The sequence below is a fragment of the Leucopleurus acutus genome (assembly GCF_964270905.1).
Source record: "Leucopleurus acutus genome assembly, chromosome: 14".
In the NCBI taxonomy this organism is placed as follows: Eukaryota; Metazoa; Chordata; class Mammalia; order Artiodactyla; family Delphinidae; genus Leucopleurus; species Leucopleurus acutus.
This window is the reverse complement of record NC_139156.1, coordinates 74,612,429-74,626,717: the sequence shown is the minus strand read 5'-3', so window position 1 is coordinate 74,626,717 and position 14,289 is coordinate 74,612,429. Positions and strand designations below refer to the sequence as shown.

General features: G+C 47.8%; 1 protein-coding gene across 16 annotated transcripts in view; it reads left to right on the top strand.

The window, feature by feature from the left end:
• Positions 1-5,606, top strand: part of RET (ret proto-oncogene) — a gene marked incomplete at both ends in the record, with an annotated part of 58,868 nt that extends 53,262 nt beyond the window's left edge. For 9 of the 16 annotated variants that reach the window (XM_082853879.1, XM_082853877.1, XM_082853886.1 and 6 more), the window contains 4 exons: positions 974-1,111; positions 2,168-2,267; positions 3,972-4,119; positions 5,449-5,606. In XM_082853879.1, coding sequence (XP_082710005.1) covers positions 974-1,111; positions 2,168-2,267; positions 3,972-4,119; positions 5,449-5,606 — 544 coding nt within the window. Of the gene's footprint in view, positions 1-973; positions 1,112-2,167; positions 2,268-3,971; positions 4,152-5,448 lie in introns of those variants that run through there. The other 7 variants (XM_082853874.1, XM_082853878.1, XM_082853875.1 and 4 more) reach the window with 2 other exon arrangements.
• Between the last annotated feature and the right edge of the window lie 8,683 nt (positions 5,607-14,289).

Genomic DNA, 14,289 nt, shown 5'->3' with positions numbered 1-14,289 from the left:
GCGGAGCACAGGCTCCGGACGCACAGGCTCAGCGGCCATGGCTCACGGGCCCAGCCGCTCCGCGGCATGTGGGATCCTCCCGGACCGGGGCACGAACCCGCATCCCCTGCATCGGCAGGCGACTCTCAACCACTGCACCACCAGGGAAGCCCCCAATTACATTTTTGATAGTTTTCAAAAATACAACAGACTTGTTTCCAAGTGTTCTGCTCTGAACAGGCTTGCATATTTTGAATAATGTGGGCTGTGAAAAGGCAGTTCTTAGACAGTTTTAACAACTGTGTTCTGATTACAAAGTTGACCGTAAGAAAATTAGAAATGCAGGGGAAAGCAAAATGAAGAGACTAAAAGCCACTAGGATCCCACCACCCCTAAGTAACTACTGCTGGCCCTCGCAGGCATGGCCTGGAGTTTTCTGTGGCGTGCAGGTATATGCTTTTTGTTACTGTAAGTGGGCTCGTGTGATAATACTGTTTTGTGATATGATTTTGTCCCCACTTCACAGTAAATTTTCTCTCACAGTTAAGTATGTTTTCTATAGCAGTGCTTTTTTTTCTTCTAAGATCTTACTAAAATTTGCAAGCACAAGAAAAGGTGAAGGAACTGTGCAGGGAGCCCTCTGCCCTGTGGCCTAGGTCCCGCCTACGTTTTGACATGCTTGCTTGGCTGCCCTGTGCCATCTCTGATGCTTCAGAGCATCACCTCAGGGGCCAGCCGTGTGCCCTTTCGGGTGAAGGGGCTGAGCTTGGGCAGCGGCTTGGCAGGGGTGGGGGCAGGGCAGGCAGATGGCTCATCCCCACCTCTATTCCCCACCCCATCTGTTAGGTCAGCACAGGCTGAAGCTGTGAGCACTTGGGCCGTTCTCTGTACTGGGGACTCGGGGTCAGACGCTGCTGGGGCGGATGAGTGTCTGGTGCGCAGAGGGCACTGCAGACCCAGTGCAACCACTCACTGGTCCTCTTGTTCCCTGCAGGTGGTCCTTCGGTGTCCTGCTGTGGGAGATTGTGACCCTGGGGGGCAACCCCTACCCTGGGATTCCTCCAGAGCGGCTCTTCAACCTTCTGAAGACAGGCTACCGGATGGAGAGGCCAGACAACTGCAGCGAGGAGATGTGAGCAGGCTTTGCTCCGGCCCAGCCTTCCTCAGACACAGACACACTGGACTTTGCTGGGGATGAGACACATGCACTCATTCCTTCCCGCTCCTGGGCAGCCCTGGGTGCCAGCCCAGGGCGAGCTCGGTGGCGGGTAGTGACAGGCGGGGCATGACGGGGCAGAAGTCAGAGAACCACCCTTGGGTGTGACGGCAGATGCTGGGGACCCTTGACTCCACTGGGGGCTGGGTCGGCCTCCTGGAGGGACTTACAGGGGTGGGGGGGGGCAGGACCTGGGGAAAGGTGGTGGAAGGATGAGAGGGTGCTTCAGACTGAGGGATCAGCTTGAGCCAGAAGCCAGAGACCTGTCCCAGGATGCTTGGAGAGGGGTGGGTAATTCAGAATGGCCCCAAGGGCACATATAGGGGAGTACACAAGTGGCGGCACAAAGGCAGGCAAGGAGTGGGCAGGGGGAGCCTGGACTTTAGCCCTAGGGCACTGGAATCTTCTCATCTGATGGTGGTTCCATCAGACGATTCTCAGAGGACAGGTTGAGAACACATGAGAAGGGGTCATCTGCAGGCAGAGAGACACTGGTCCATTCATTCTATGAAGTCTGTCATGCGCCTGCCACGTGCTTGGCTCGAGGCTAGATGGGGGAGCGCAAGGGTGAGTAGGTGCCACCTCCCTGGACGGCCTGGGCTGGCAGGCAGGGGCCCAGCACACACCCACACAGTAGCTCTGGAAGCCCTGCAACCAGGCCAGGGCCCCAGGGGAGGGAGGAAGGTACAAGTCAGAGTGTGATTGGCAGGTGTTTGTGTTCATACCCGGTTCGTCCTTCATAAGAGTTTTAACGACCAGCATTTCTGCCTTAGCCATCATAGCACCAGACGCTGTGAGCCCCTGCTGACCCTTCAAACTCTGACCCACCTCAGAGAAGGATGTCAGTGACACAAAAACAGCTTTGAGGTTCAGGAACAGAGCCCGCGGGGCCCAGGGCACTGTACTGAGTTTGGTGGCTATGACCGGGCAGTCCTTGCTGGATCGTCACCGCCCACCTGTGTGTCCCATCAGGTACAGTCTGATGCTGCAGTGCTGGAAGGAGGAGCCAGACAAGAGGCCAGTATTCGCTGACATCAGCAAAGACCTGGATAAGATGATGGTTAAGAGCAGAGTGAGTACCCCGAGACGATTCCTGGTGCCAGCTTCCCGCGGGCCTCCCGCCCTCCGGTCAGTGGAGTTCCCAGCGCGGAACGCAGAGCGAGGCTGCCTGGAGGGAGTTGGTCGTGCTGCCCCCAGGGGGAGCCAGCGACTGAACCCTTGTCCTTAATCCAGGCCTTTTGGGCTTCTTTTAAATCAGGAAGAAACCAAGATTTTTACCTTGACCCTTAGGAAGGAAAATTTCCTTCCTTAGGAAGGAAAATATTCCAAAGCCAAACAGAATCATTTTCAATAACAGAACATGAGGAAGTAGAGTTGAAATGACTGTGTCCTAAATTCATATGCTGTCAGGGGCCCGGCTGGGGGTGGGAAGTGACTAGACACCAGCAGACTGTGACAGACAGGAGCCCACCAGCTGCCCCTGAAAGGCCCCTCACTGTGGACACTTGTAACCTGTATGAACATGAGTGCCGGCATGCCGGGTCTTCTGAATTTTAAGGGATATTTATTTTGTTTCCCAGTTTTTTTGTTTTTTTGTTTGTTTGCGGTATGCGGGCCTCTCACTGTTGTGGCCTCTCCCGTTGAGGAGCACAGGCTCCGGACACGCAGGCTCAGTGGCCATGGCTCACGGGCTCAGCCGCTCTGCGGCATGTGGGATCTTCCCAGACCGGGGCACGAACCCGTGTCCCCTGCATCGGCAGGCGGACTCTCAACCACTGCGCCACCAGGAAAGCCCTGTTTCCCAGTTTTTAATAGCAACTCATTTAAATTTCCAAAACCTCTGTGTGGGCCAAACAGTCATATCCGTGTGCCTCCAAATTTACAACTCCAGGTGACTGAGGAAGTCAACAAAGTTTCCACTAACATTGATTAAGCAATCGCTGACTCCCATGTTCTGTGTTAGATGCTGGGCACGCAAGTAAACAAAACAGGCACAGACCTTGCCATCGTCGTTTTGTCCTTCCATTGACACATTTACTAAAAGTTATTTCTTCAGAGCAAGATGCGTGGACTCGGCCACTTGTAATAAAACTCAGCATCAGAGCATCAGTGTACCGTTTGGGTGAACCCTGTGAGTGCAGGGTTGTCCCAAACAAAGGCGATAGCTGATGCCAAGAGATGGCCTTCCTAGAACAGTGCCGAGAACCAGCCAGCAAAACGCTGGAACCATTCTTTACACGTTTAACCAGGGAAGTGGAAATAGCAGGTATTCAAGAATCGTCATGCTTGGGAGCTGAAGCTTATCTATAGCAGTGTCCTCTGCAAAACCCACATCAGTGCCTCAGATTTCTGAGTCCTGACATGATGTTCGAGATGCTTGGAGGGAAGCCGGAGAGTGCTTCTTGGCATTCCTGCAATGAGTCATGGGACTGCAGCGAGCTCTCTCAGAGCCTTGGGTTTTTTAAACAGGCTGATTCTCCAGTGCTGGGCCTGGTGCCCCAGTACTGCAGAGAGAGAACGAGGACAGTGAGGGAGCACATTTGTGCCCCCAAGGAGGTAATTGTCGAGGGGGGAGCGATGAGGACCATGGAGCAGGGCCAGGCGAGGCAGGGGCTGGAGGAGCTCAGTGCTGGCACCCTGGCGAGGGGCTCCGGTCTCACAAGAGGCCAGTAGGCATGGGGTGGGACTCTGCCGGGGCTTCTGCTCTTGGGCAGGGAGTGGCAGGCGTGTCCAGTAGTGGCCTGCGCCGGGGTGACCAGCCCTCTCTCCCTTCCAGGACTACTTGGACCTGGCCGCGTCCACCCCATCTGATTCCCTGCTGTACGACGACGGCCTGTCGGAGGAGGAGATGCCCCTGGTGGACTGTAATAACACTCCCCTCCCTCGAACCCTCCCCTCCACGTGGATTGAAAACAAACTCTATGGTAGAATTTCACATGCATTTACTAGATTCTAGCCACGTTGTTCCTCTCTGCACTGTCCTTACTCTCTGTAATGCTTTTTAAGAGTGTTTCTGGTCTGAATGAAGCCAAAGTCTGCTCTGAACCTTTTTGTTTGTAAATGTCTGACTTTGCATCCGTTTACATTCAGGCATTTTTACTATTATGTTTTTTTAAAAGGATGTGAAAATATGTGTAATTACCACACTGCCCAGCAACTTAGGACGATAGAGAAGAAAGAGAGCAGGGCAGAACTCTCAGGGGATATTGAGAAAATGATGACTAAGTCATTTCCTGGGTGGGTATCAAGTCATAGTACTTCTAATTTAACTACTGGGATAAATTTACCTGATCCGGGGAGGCATTTAATTTATAAAGGAGGAGCCAGCACCACTCTGCCTGCACTAAGAGCACAGCCAGTGGCCGCTCCCCCAGACCCTGCCTGGGTGGAAGGCAGCTCTTGGAGGCCACCTGGTGCTGGGGACCACAATGGCGGGGGGGGGGGGGAATGGGAGGACACATGCAGACTGCTGTTTTCACATCCTTTGCGTTACAAACTGTCATGACAGTTGTCACTTATGAAGTCAGTGCAAAAAGCTGGAGCAAAATGCTTTTTGAAAGAACGTAGTCTGTGGTGCTGTGGTCTTGCAATGGACAGTAAATATGGTTCTTGCCAAAACTCCTTCTTTTGTCTTCGATTCAGTACTTGAAATTTTTTCCTGTTTCCTAACTTCATCATGGATTGTTTTGAAATCTTGGGAGTTTCAGGCATTTTTCTGCCGAGATTGTTCCTTTTGCATGCCTCCTGGGTCACTGATTCCTTACTGGCTAGTGCTACTTGCCATTTGTCCTGTCGACGCTGTGGGGCTCGCCTGCGTGCACCCTTGGTTTGGAAGATTCTCCTCCGTGGTAGGCTGGGATGGAAGACAAGTAGGCTCCTTTACGTTAGAGAACTTTTTATAGAAAGTTTCCTGCTGCAGTAAGCCATGTAGTACAGCAAGGTGCTGATGCCTTATGCTGCCTTAGAAAAAGAGTTAAACAGGTCAACAAGTATTTATCAGATTTGAGAGTCTGAAGCTTATAAAAGTCCAAATTGGTAGTTTCTGGTAAGCTGCAGTTACCAGAGAGCACGTGATGTTTCTGCCCAAATGTTACCCATGTTTTGGAAACCTGGAGCACGAAACTCTGCAGGCAGTTGGCCCAGAAACCAGAAGTTTGGTTTGAACCTCAAAGGGAGTTTTGCCAAGGCCTTACTGTCTGCACGTGGAGTTTGGGTTCTTCAGTGCAGAACAAATGATCTGTTTTCATTTTTAGGCATGTCAGACCCGAACTGGCCTGAAGAGAGTCCTGTACCACTCACGAGAGCCGATGGCACCAACACTGGGTGTCCAAGATATGCAAATGATAGTGTATATGCTAACTGGATGGTTTCACCCTCCGCGGCACAATTAATGGACACGTTTGATAGTTAACAGTTCTTTGTGAAAGGTAATGGACTCACAGGGGAAGAAACATACCGAGAACAGAAAGTCTGCTGGCCCCTCCTTGCACATTTCACACTGGCTGGTGATTTTCCCTCCCAGCAGACGTAGCGCTCTGGACCAGTGTTCTGAGTCCAGCATGTAGGTGTCCCTTCCTCTTCAGTCCACGGCAGCACCCAGCACTGGTCTGGGTTCAGCAGTGAGCACCACATACTCCGTGCTCACACGTGTGGGTCCCTCGCGCACTCTCCGAACTGTTTGATTTTTCCGGTTGCCGCCAAACGAGGCCACACGATTTAAACATGAAGCACACACACCAAAAAGGCAGCAGGAAAAAAAAACTGGCCCAGACGACCTGTCCTTGTTCAGAATGAGAGCCCGGCCAGGCCTCATAGGGTTGTCAAAGCCCAGCCAGGGCTGGAGCGGGAGAGGGGACCTCGGGACAGGCCTCGGCTCAGCCTTCGAGATCCTGAGAATGTTTTTTTTTTTTTTTAAATCATGGAACCTTTTCTTAGGGAGACATTTGATTTTTATCATGATTAAAATGATTCTTAGATTTAGCACAGTGGAGAGACATGATGCCGCATTTGCTGTGTAGGTAGGTGGTGTGAGGGGAGAGGGCTCCCAGGACACAGTTGTTCCCATCGCTGAGTAATCACTAACCCCCTGACGAGAAGTGTGTGGAGGAGTGGGGCCGTTGAGTGGAGTGGCCTCATGTCCAAGGACTGCTGACTGCAGAGACTTGCGGTGAATCCCTGCACCCCACAGCCTTCAGCGTCCCCCCGTCCAGCGCTGAAAAGTGGCGGAGGCTCGTCTCACACATTAGTGGGGTGGAACTTGTGCCCAGTTTCAGAGGGACAGTTCAGCTAGTTAGGTTAGAAGTAGCATCGACAGTGACACCTCTGATTACGATTCTGATGGAAAAGACAGTGTTTTGGCTCTTATAGAGCTTGTGTGAAAAGGTACATGTGTCCACTCTTCCTGTGTTTGTAACATAATGCTGCTATGGGAAGACATTTTTGTTTTTTAGGTTCTGACCGTGACTCGTAAGCTTCTTGTCATTCTTCACTGCTTGTTTGTGGTCACAGACACTCAGCACTCCTCCCATCCTGCCGGGGTGGCTTTCAGGAAGTCCCGGCAGCTCTTCTTTCTGTCCCAGCGCTGTCACTTTGCAGGAGAGGGTCAGTTACCAAAACACTGTCTGGGCTTCATACTTAAACCACTGTGAAAGGACTTAATGTCGTCTCATTAAAATACTGGATTTTATAACCATTTCACGAAAGCAGTAAAATTATGGCATTTTTGTGGCCAGGAAGGCTTGGATGAGTATGTGGAGGAGCCGTGTGTGTGTGTGTGTGTGTGTGCGCGCACGCGCCCATGTGTGTGCACACACCCAGGAAGAGCGCTGGAGAAACACTTACTGCAGATGCATTGCGGCTTTAGTTTGGGCCGTTGTTCAGACACGCTGTGTGATACGTTCTTTTACAAATATCTAGTTGTGGTAAACTTTGGGGTTTCAGCTGTGCTTAATGATAATCTTGTTAAATGCAGAAGTGGGGATAAACTTTCTCAAGTTATTAAGAATGCCTACTCAGTGTGAGTGGGTGCAGCAGGTTGTCCTCGGCAGGGTGAGAACTCCAGGTCTAACTGGCTGACCCAGTGATGGGGAATTAACCCTTGACTCATAATCTAATTGTCTATTCCTAAGTTATAAAGGTACTCATACTTATTAGCCCTATCAGACAGAGTTTTCATATGCATATACGCAGAGATGACTAATTATTAAGCATTACTGAGTATTAAGTAGCAATCTGTCCGTTATTAAAATTTGTTAAATCTATTTATGAAAGGTTATTAAACCATACCATGTTAATTTGCTTTTGTAATCAAGGTGACTAAGAAAATAATCTCAGTTATGTAAATAAAATCGTGTATCTTAAAATGTGTAAACTTCTTTTCTCTTTTTAACTTCCTGGTTGGAAACATCAGGTTTTTGATTTTGAAGTTTCAGTGTAAGGAGTAAGGTGTCACAAGGGAATCTGTTGTGGTGACCACCAGGGAAGTGATACCGATTGAAGGACTAGGAGGTTCTTGGTGATACTGTTGACTTGTCTTGCATAATATGTACACGAACAGCCACATTTATAGTCATTGTTAAAACTCAGCTCATCCTGCCATTCAAGGAATTCTTCCTTTAGGTTTCCTTCCTAAAATAGAGCAGCAGCCAGTGTCGAGTTCAGGTATTCTCTAGCAATTTACTGACTGCTTATTTCTTGAAGCTGGAGTTGGACAGTTGTGGGAGAGAATGTAAAATGCATAGACATGACCGAAGGTCCATGAGAGGAAAAATTTTGACCCGAACCACTGTGAAACTTAAAATACTAAATGCTTCTGTTTATGTCTTCCTGTCGGGCTGTGTAGGAATGGTATGAGCTCCTCCTCAAAAACCTGGCAAGGAGCAGGTGGGTCAATAGGGAAACGTGAGTCGTTACCAGCATAAATCTGATGTGTGGTTGCCTTGTGCATTGGGTGCTGAGGGCCTGTGTCCCGTCCTGGGTGCACATGTGCACACACAGTCACGTGCCCACATCACCCAGGGGCTGCCCCAGGCCCGCGGTGCCACAGCTCCCGCCCTCAGCACCTGCATCTGTTCTCAGTTTCCTCCTTCAATCTGGACCACAGGGACAGGAAATAAACGTAATTTCTAGGGTCAGTTATTTGCTACAGCCTTTGCCTCTGAATGTTTAGAAACCATGTTGAAAAAAGCTTATACTAAAATAACTAAAAACCCCTTTTTCAAGAGCAGAGAACTTCCATTAGGGGAGTGTGTGTGTGTGTGTGTGTGTGTGGTTTATTTTTCTGAAAAAGCATGTTCTCCACCAACCTCCACAAAGGATGGCATGAGGCCAGCTTATTTGGGTGGAAGTGTAGTTTGAATATAATGTCTGAGAACAGGTCTTGGACAAATACTTAACGCATAAGAGAAAATTCAAAGGGAAAGCATAATTTCCCCCACTATAAATAGAGCATTTTCCCAGGCAGAGGAGCAAATGGTTTCCTCTCCTCCTTCGAAAATGTTAACATGTAGGATATTTGGATGGTGGTATTTAGGGTGGTTCTAGAAAGTGCCTGAGAAATCCTTATCTCCGTGGCCCTGGAAAAGATGTAGTAAGAGTGGGCCCCAAGGGCACATGCAGCGGTTAGGGCACACCTTCCCTTTAGCGTGAACTTGCACGTGGTGCTTACCCTCTGGGGGGGCCTGTACATCCAGAAAACACCCTCCGCTGACGCTGCCTGCCCCGCCCCGCCCCTTCTCCATGGCAGCAACCTTGGTAGCCTCATTCCGAACATTGTAGGGACTTCCCTGGCTGTCCAGTGGTTAGAACGTTGAGCTTCCACTGCAAGGAGCGCGGATTTGATCCCTGGTTGGGGAATTAAGATCCAACACGCCACGCCGCGCGGCCAAAAAAAAGAACAAAGAACTTTGTAGAGTCTCCCACCTCTTTAGGGAACTGAGATTCATGTGAATGATTCTTGGCTGAGATCATGAGAAACCAGCACCTGTATGTAGAGAGTTTTTCAATGTGGGGCGCATTGCTGTGCCTGCAGCTGAGGCTGGATGGGTGACTGGGTGACAGCTGGGAGAATAAGCTTCACACCCAGAGTTAAAGAGGCACGTGTGTGAACACTTGAAAGAAATCCCGGTTAATCTGTGCAACTCAGGCTTTTATTGCTGTGTCAAATGGCAAGATATTTTTGCAGATGTTTCTGGTATGTGCTAAACCACAGGGCCTGGCCAACGGAGATCTCTCAGGGGAGCTGTGACAGGGAGGCCGTCTTGCTGTGGCAGCTTCAGGGACATCAGTGTCACGGGGAACTGGGCTAGGCAGTGTGGAGGGAGCCATGACCAGAGACCATGCCAATCACTGCGACTTCAGGACTTGGGTTCCACATCAGGAGAGACCATAATCCTGCATCCTCTCAGATGACACTGAGCAATCCCAGTTCAAAATTGGCGTGGGCAGGCAAGGTAAGGAAAGTACATTCTAAAACTAAGGGGAAAAAAATCATTTTTCGAGAAAGAAACCATTTTGATATTTCATACACAGACTGTATTTACCACGCAGACTGTCAGTTTCTTGAATAAAAGTTCAAAGTTCATTTTTCGTGTCCCTATTTATTGATGTCAGTTTTGTCAACGGTACTCTTTGGCTGCCCTTGTTTCTCACCTTTTCTTTAGTCCAGTCCTTTTCTGCACTTGTCATTTCCCCACAGAGGAAAGTCATTGCTGTGGGTTGGGAAGAAGGAGGAACGTTAAGGCTGCCTTTTGCTACCTGAGGCAGGGGACTTTGTTTGGAGGACTGCAGGTAGCCCACGCATGCCTGTGTCACAGCCTCTGTCCTCGGAGTTTCCTCTCAACCAGAGCATGTGCCTTGCTCCATATTTTCTACCTTTTTTCTGGGAGTTTTAAAGAGCTTGAAAATCTTCCTTGAGGCTTTGTGGCCACAGGGCTTGAGAGGCCATAGCTCTTGGATTGCTCAAAACTCCAGGGTAAAGGGGTTGAGGGACTTCATGAATATATAGAAAGAAAGGTAAGATAATAGGAAACAATTTTTAAGGACCGGAAGGACACAGACGCGGGAAGGACTCCGGTGCCTCACAGGATAGTCACTGAAAGAAGTTAAAAGAAGTGTTGCGGCAGAAAATTCTTTTGTTTGGCAGCACCGCTGCAGCTTGTGGGATGTTGGTTCCCCAACCAGGGATCGAACCCGTGCCCCCTGCAGTGGAAGCTCGGAGTCCTAAGCACCGGACTGCCGGGGAAGTCCCCCAAAGTTGTATTTTTTTAAGAGAGGTAAATTACCTAATAATCTTTAGCTTTGCAGAAATAAGTAAGACCACCTGAAGGAGAAGGAGCAGGAGCTATTTATTTTGAACTTAACTACAGCAAGGGGAGAAGCCACCATCACTTGCTTTTGGCAGAGACTCAAAGGCAGGCAGAGGAGTGGGAAAGCTTTACAGGAAAAAAAAATAGTGGGGAGGCTTCCGGTGTACTGTGATTGGAGGCTGTTTACATGGGGAGACTGGAGGCAGCTAACTAGGAACAGAGCGTCTTGTGATCACTTGGAGAATATATTTGGTTTTCTCTCGTTGGTTTCAAGTTGGAAATTGGGGCCAAAAAAATGGGGACTCTGGCAGTCATTGACTAAACTCTGACCGTTCTGGGCTAGTTACTGCAGAGGGTGTGGGTCAGAGTTCGTGGGTCAGAGATCTTCGGTTATATGTGGTCTGGCCACTGTCTGTTCGCATGTTCAGTCTCTCAGTTCCCCCCTTTCGGTAATTTTCTTGCTTGTAGGTTGATGAATTCAGGTAAGTTTAGAAGTCCAGATCTTCACCACTTAGAAACTGATTGTTCAGTCATCTCCGTGGTTAACTGTACTGTGAGGTATTCTTGACCTTTCTGTTGTTGTATCATCATGGTGATCATCTGACGAGAAAGTAGCTGTGCAGAAGCATTTGAGACCTGGATAGAATGCAGTGGATCAGCATCATGACCACTAGGACAAAAACAAGAACAGTTAATAACCCCTGTAAGATGCTTTGAAGCAAGAACCCCAGTCCAAGCCAAGAATAAATCCCATATAGACCATGAGGATCAAATTTAGAGAGCCCAGTAGCTTTGCCTTAAGGCATTGGATGGTCTGTCCCAGCTTCCCTGTTTCATTGATCCAAGTGTGGTATTAGGAATGGTACAGATCATGACTAACGAACAAGAAATCTAGAGCAACGCACCTGTCCATCCCTACTTGTGCCAACAAGATGGGACTGATCTGTGTTCCATCTACGGAAGAGGTGGTACTGCTAATGACTTCTGCCAGAGTTAGTGATAAGTTTCTTACAATCCTGTATGCATGATTCCTACCAGTGGGAACACTGCTGTAATTGTTCACATAAATAGTAAGTAATTCCCCCAGGTAGAGTGCTAAATAATCAAGGTGACTGTTTTGGAGCTCGGATTTTTCAGCCTTGGTAATTTACAGACTTATACAGACAAGACTTGTACAGACAAGTCTTGGAATATTATTCCTAACGTGCATGAGATGTTAGTCTGAAGCAAACAGGACCAGGCATCCTGACCGCAAAAGATGTAATATCTGGTAGGGATATGTGGAGATCTAGGAAAGAAGTTGTTTGTGACAGAAGGCTGGAACCAGGTCTTACATGAGTTGTGTTACATGTTTAGATATCTGTTGGTCTCTTACAGGTGGCAAACATTTGACTCATCACCCTATGGAAGTTATTGAATCCGAATTTAGAATTACCTAAGGTCTGGTCAATAGATTGTAATAATTGGTTCTTTTTCTGGGAAAGCAGAAAATTCACAGGTTAACTTGTTTAAGGTTGTTTTCCATGTTGCTGCAAATGGAGCTGCCAACAGCTGTAATTCCTTATTGCCTCCCTTGATGAGATGATAACTTCCTTGTGGTTTTCATCATGGGGTTCTGGGGATGGAGAGTAGATTCAGCAGTCAGTTTAAGATCTAGGGCACTGGCTACTGCTTGGGATAATCTAACAATGGCATTTAGAATTAGTATGCTCTGACCTAACCATTGTAATAAAGAGAAAAAACAAAAGAGGAAAAGGTCCATTATTGATGAATGACAACCAGGGATCTATAGAAAATGACAAGAAGAATAAGCAAGCAAATAAAAAAAACAAAACAAGAATTAGGGTCTTGATCCGACGTCTTGGGCAGAAGTTGTCCACTGTCCTAGGTCATCTGTTGTTCTAAAGGTCTTGAGTCAGCTGTCTGCTTCTGAAGATCAGCTGCTTTTAGAGGGTCTCAGAATCCTCAGTTTGAGGTCCCCTATTGGAATAGCCCTCCAATTGTGTGGAATTCCAGATTGCTTCCTAGTTGTGAAAGGTGAACCCAAGGATTGACGCCCTAAAGTTTCACTGCTGTAACATATTCCCTCCCCAGGTGAAGGCAAAAGGGTATTGACTGTCATTATTCAGCCTTAAAAAGGAATGAAATTCTGACATGTGCTACGACATGGATGAAGCTTGAAAACATCATGCTAAGTGAAATAAGACAGACACAAAGAGACAAGCCCTAGATTATTCCACTTATATGAAGTACTTAGAAAAGTCAAATTCATAGAGACAGAAAGTCAAATGGTCGTTGCCAGGCGCTGGGGGAAGGGAAGGTGGGAATTTAATGTTTAATTGGTACAGAGTTTCAGTTTGGGGTCATGAGAAAGTTCTAGAGATAGTGGTGATGGTTGCATAACGATGGGAATGTACTTAATGCCACTGAACTGTATACTTAAAAATGGATAAAATTGTAAATCTTATGTGTATTTTACTATACACACACAAAGAAAACTATTGATTGTCTTGTTCTAGAAGCACACTGAAAAAGCTGAGCTAAGATTCACTACAGCAGGTGGCCTGCAGGATGGTATTTGAATTAGGAAATGAGGAATAACAATTTCGTTGACAGCCCTGCGGTCTTAAACCTGACCACGGGTTTCTTTACTGCCAGGATGGGCATATTAGAAGGGTGGGGTTTGAGAAGACCTTCGGAGCTAAGGCTTTCAACTATCTGTTTGATCCCTTACTATGCTTATGGCTTCAAGGGATATTGGGGAAGCTTAGGTAATGGTTTGGTAAGATCTATGTGAACTTTAGTAGGTTCTGCTCCAATTATTTTTCCGTATCAGTGGAAATTTGAGCCCATAGAGTGTCAGGTTCGGTTCCAATACTTGTCTGGGGTATGCATTAAATATAAGAGAGAAGGCAAATGTATATCCAGAACAGAATCAACTTGCTTATGAGTAGAGGAGTCCTCTGGAATCTCACAAATAGTCCCAGATACTCTGGTGTATATTTAATATTGCAAAGTAAGTCTCTCCCTGTTAAATTTGCAGAGGTGGTATCACAGAGCAGCAAGGAATGTTTGCAATCAAGGGCTCAAGGCTTACAGTTAAGGGCCGGGAGATAGAGAACAGCTGTGGATTACCTGAAACGCTTACCACCTATGACGTATGTTTGTTTACTGCCAGGCAAAGTTTGAGCAAAGGTGGCAAGGTTTAATGTAGAAATATTAGCACCAGTAGCTACCTGAAACTGATGAGGTTACCATCTATAGTGGCACTGTGCTCCCCACAAGATATGTCCTCACCTCCAGAAACTGTAAATTTGACCTTATTTGAAAATAGGGCCTTTGTAGATGCAAATTGAGATGCGGGCATACTGGATTAGAGTGGGCCCTAATTCAATGATTGGAGGATAATTGGGACACAGAGAAGACACGGGGAGAATACCATGTGAAGATGGAGGCAGATATTGGAGTGATGCAGAAGCTAGAAGAGGCAAGGAAGGATCCTCCCCTGGAGACTCTGGAGGGAGCATGGCCCTGCCAACACCTTGATTTTGGACTTCTAGCTTCCAGAATTGTGAGAGAATACATTTCTGTAGTTTTATTCCACCCAGTTTGTGGTAATTTGTTACAACAGCCCTGGGAAGCCAACACACTTTCTATATTTATAGTTAATTCACCTGAGTGTTTAAGGGTACGGCAGGTATTGTGTGCTTTTCCTTCCTTGGAGCACGGTTGTTAACCTGAATTGAGGGATTTTTCTTGGTCTTGGTGTTTCTCTCATAAGATGAGACA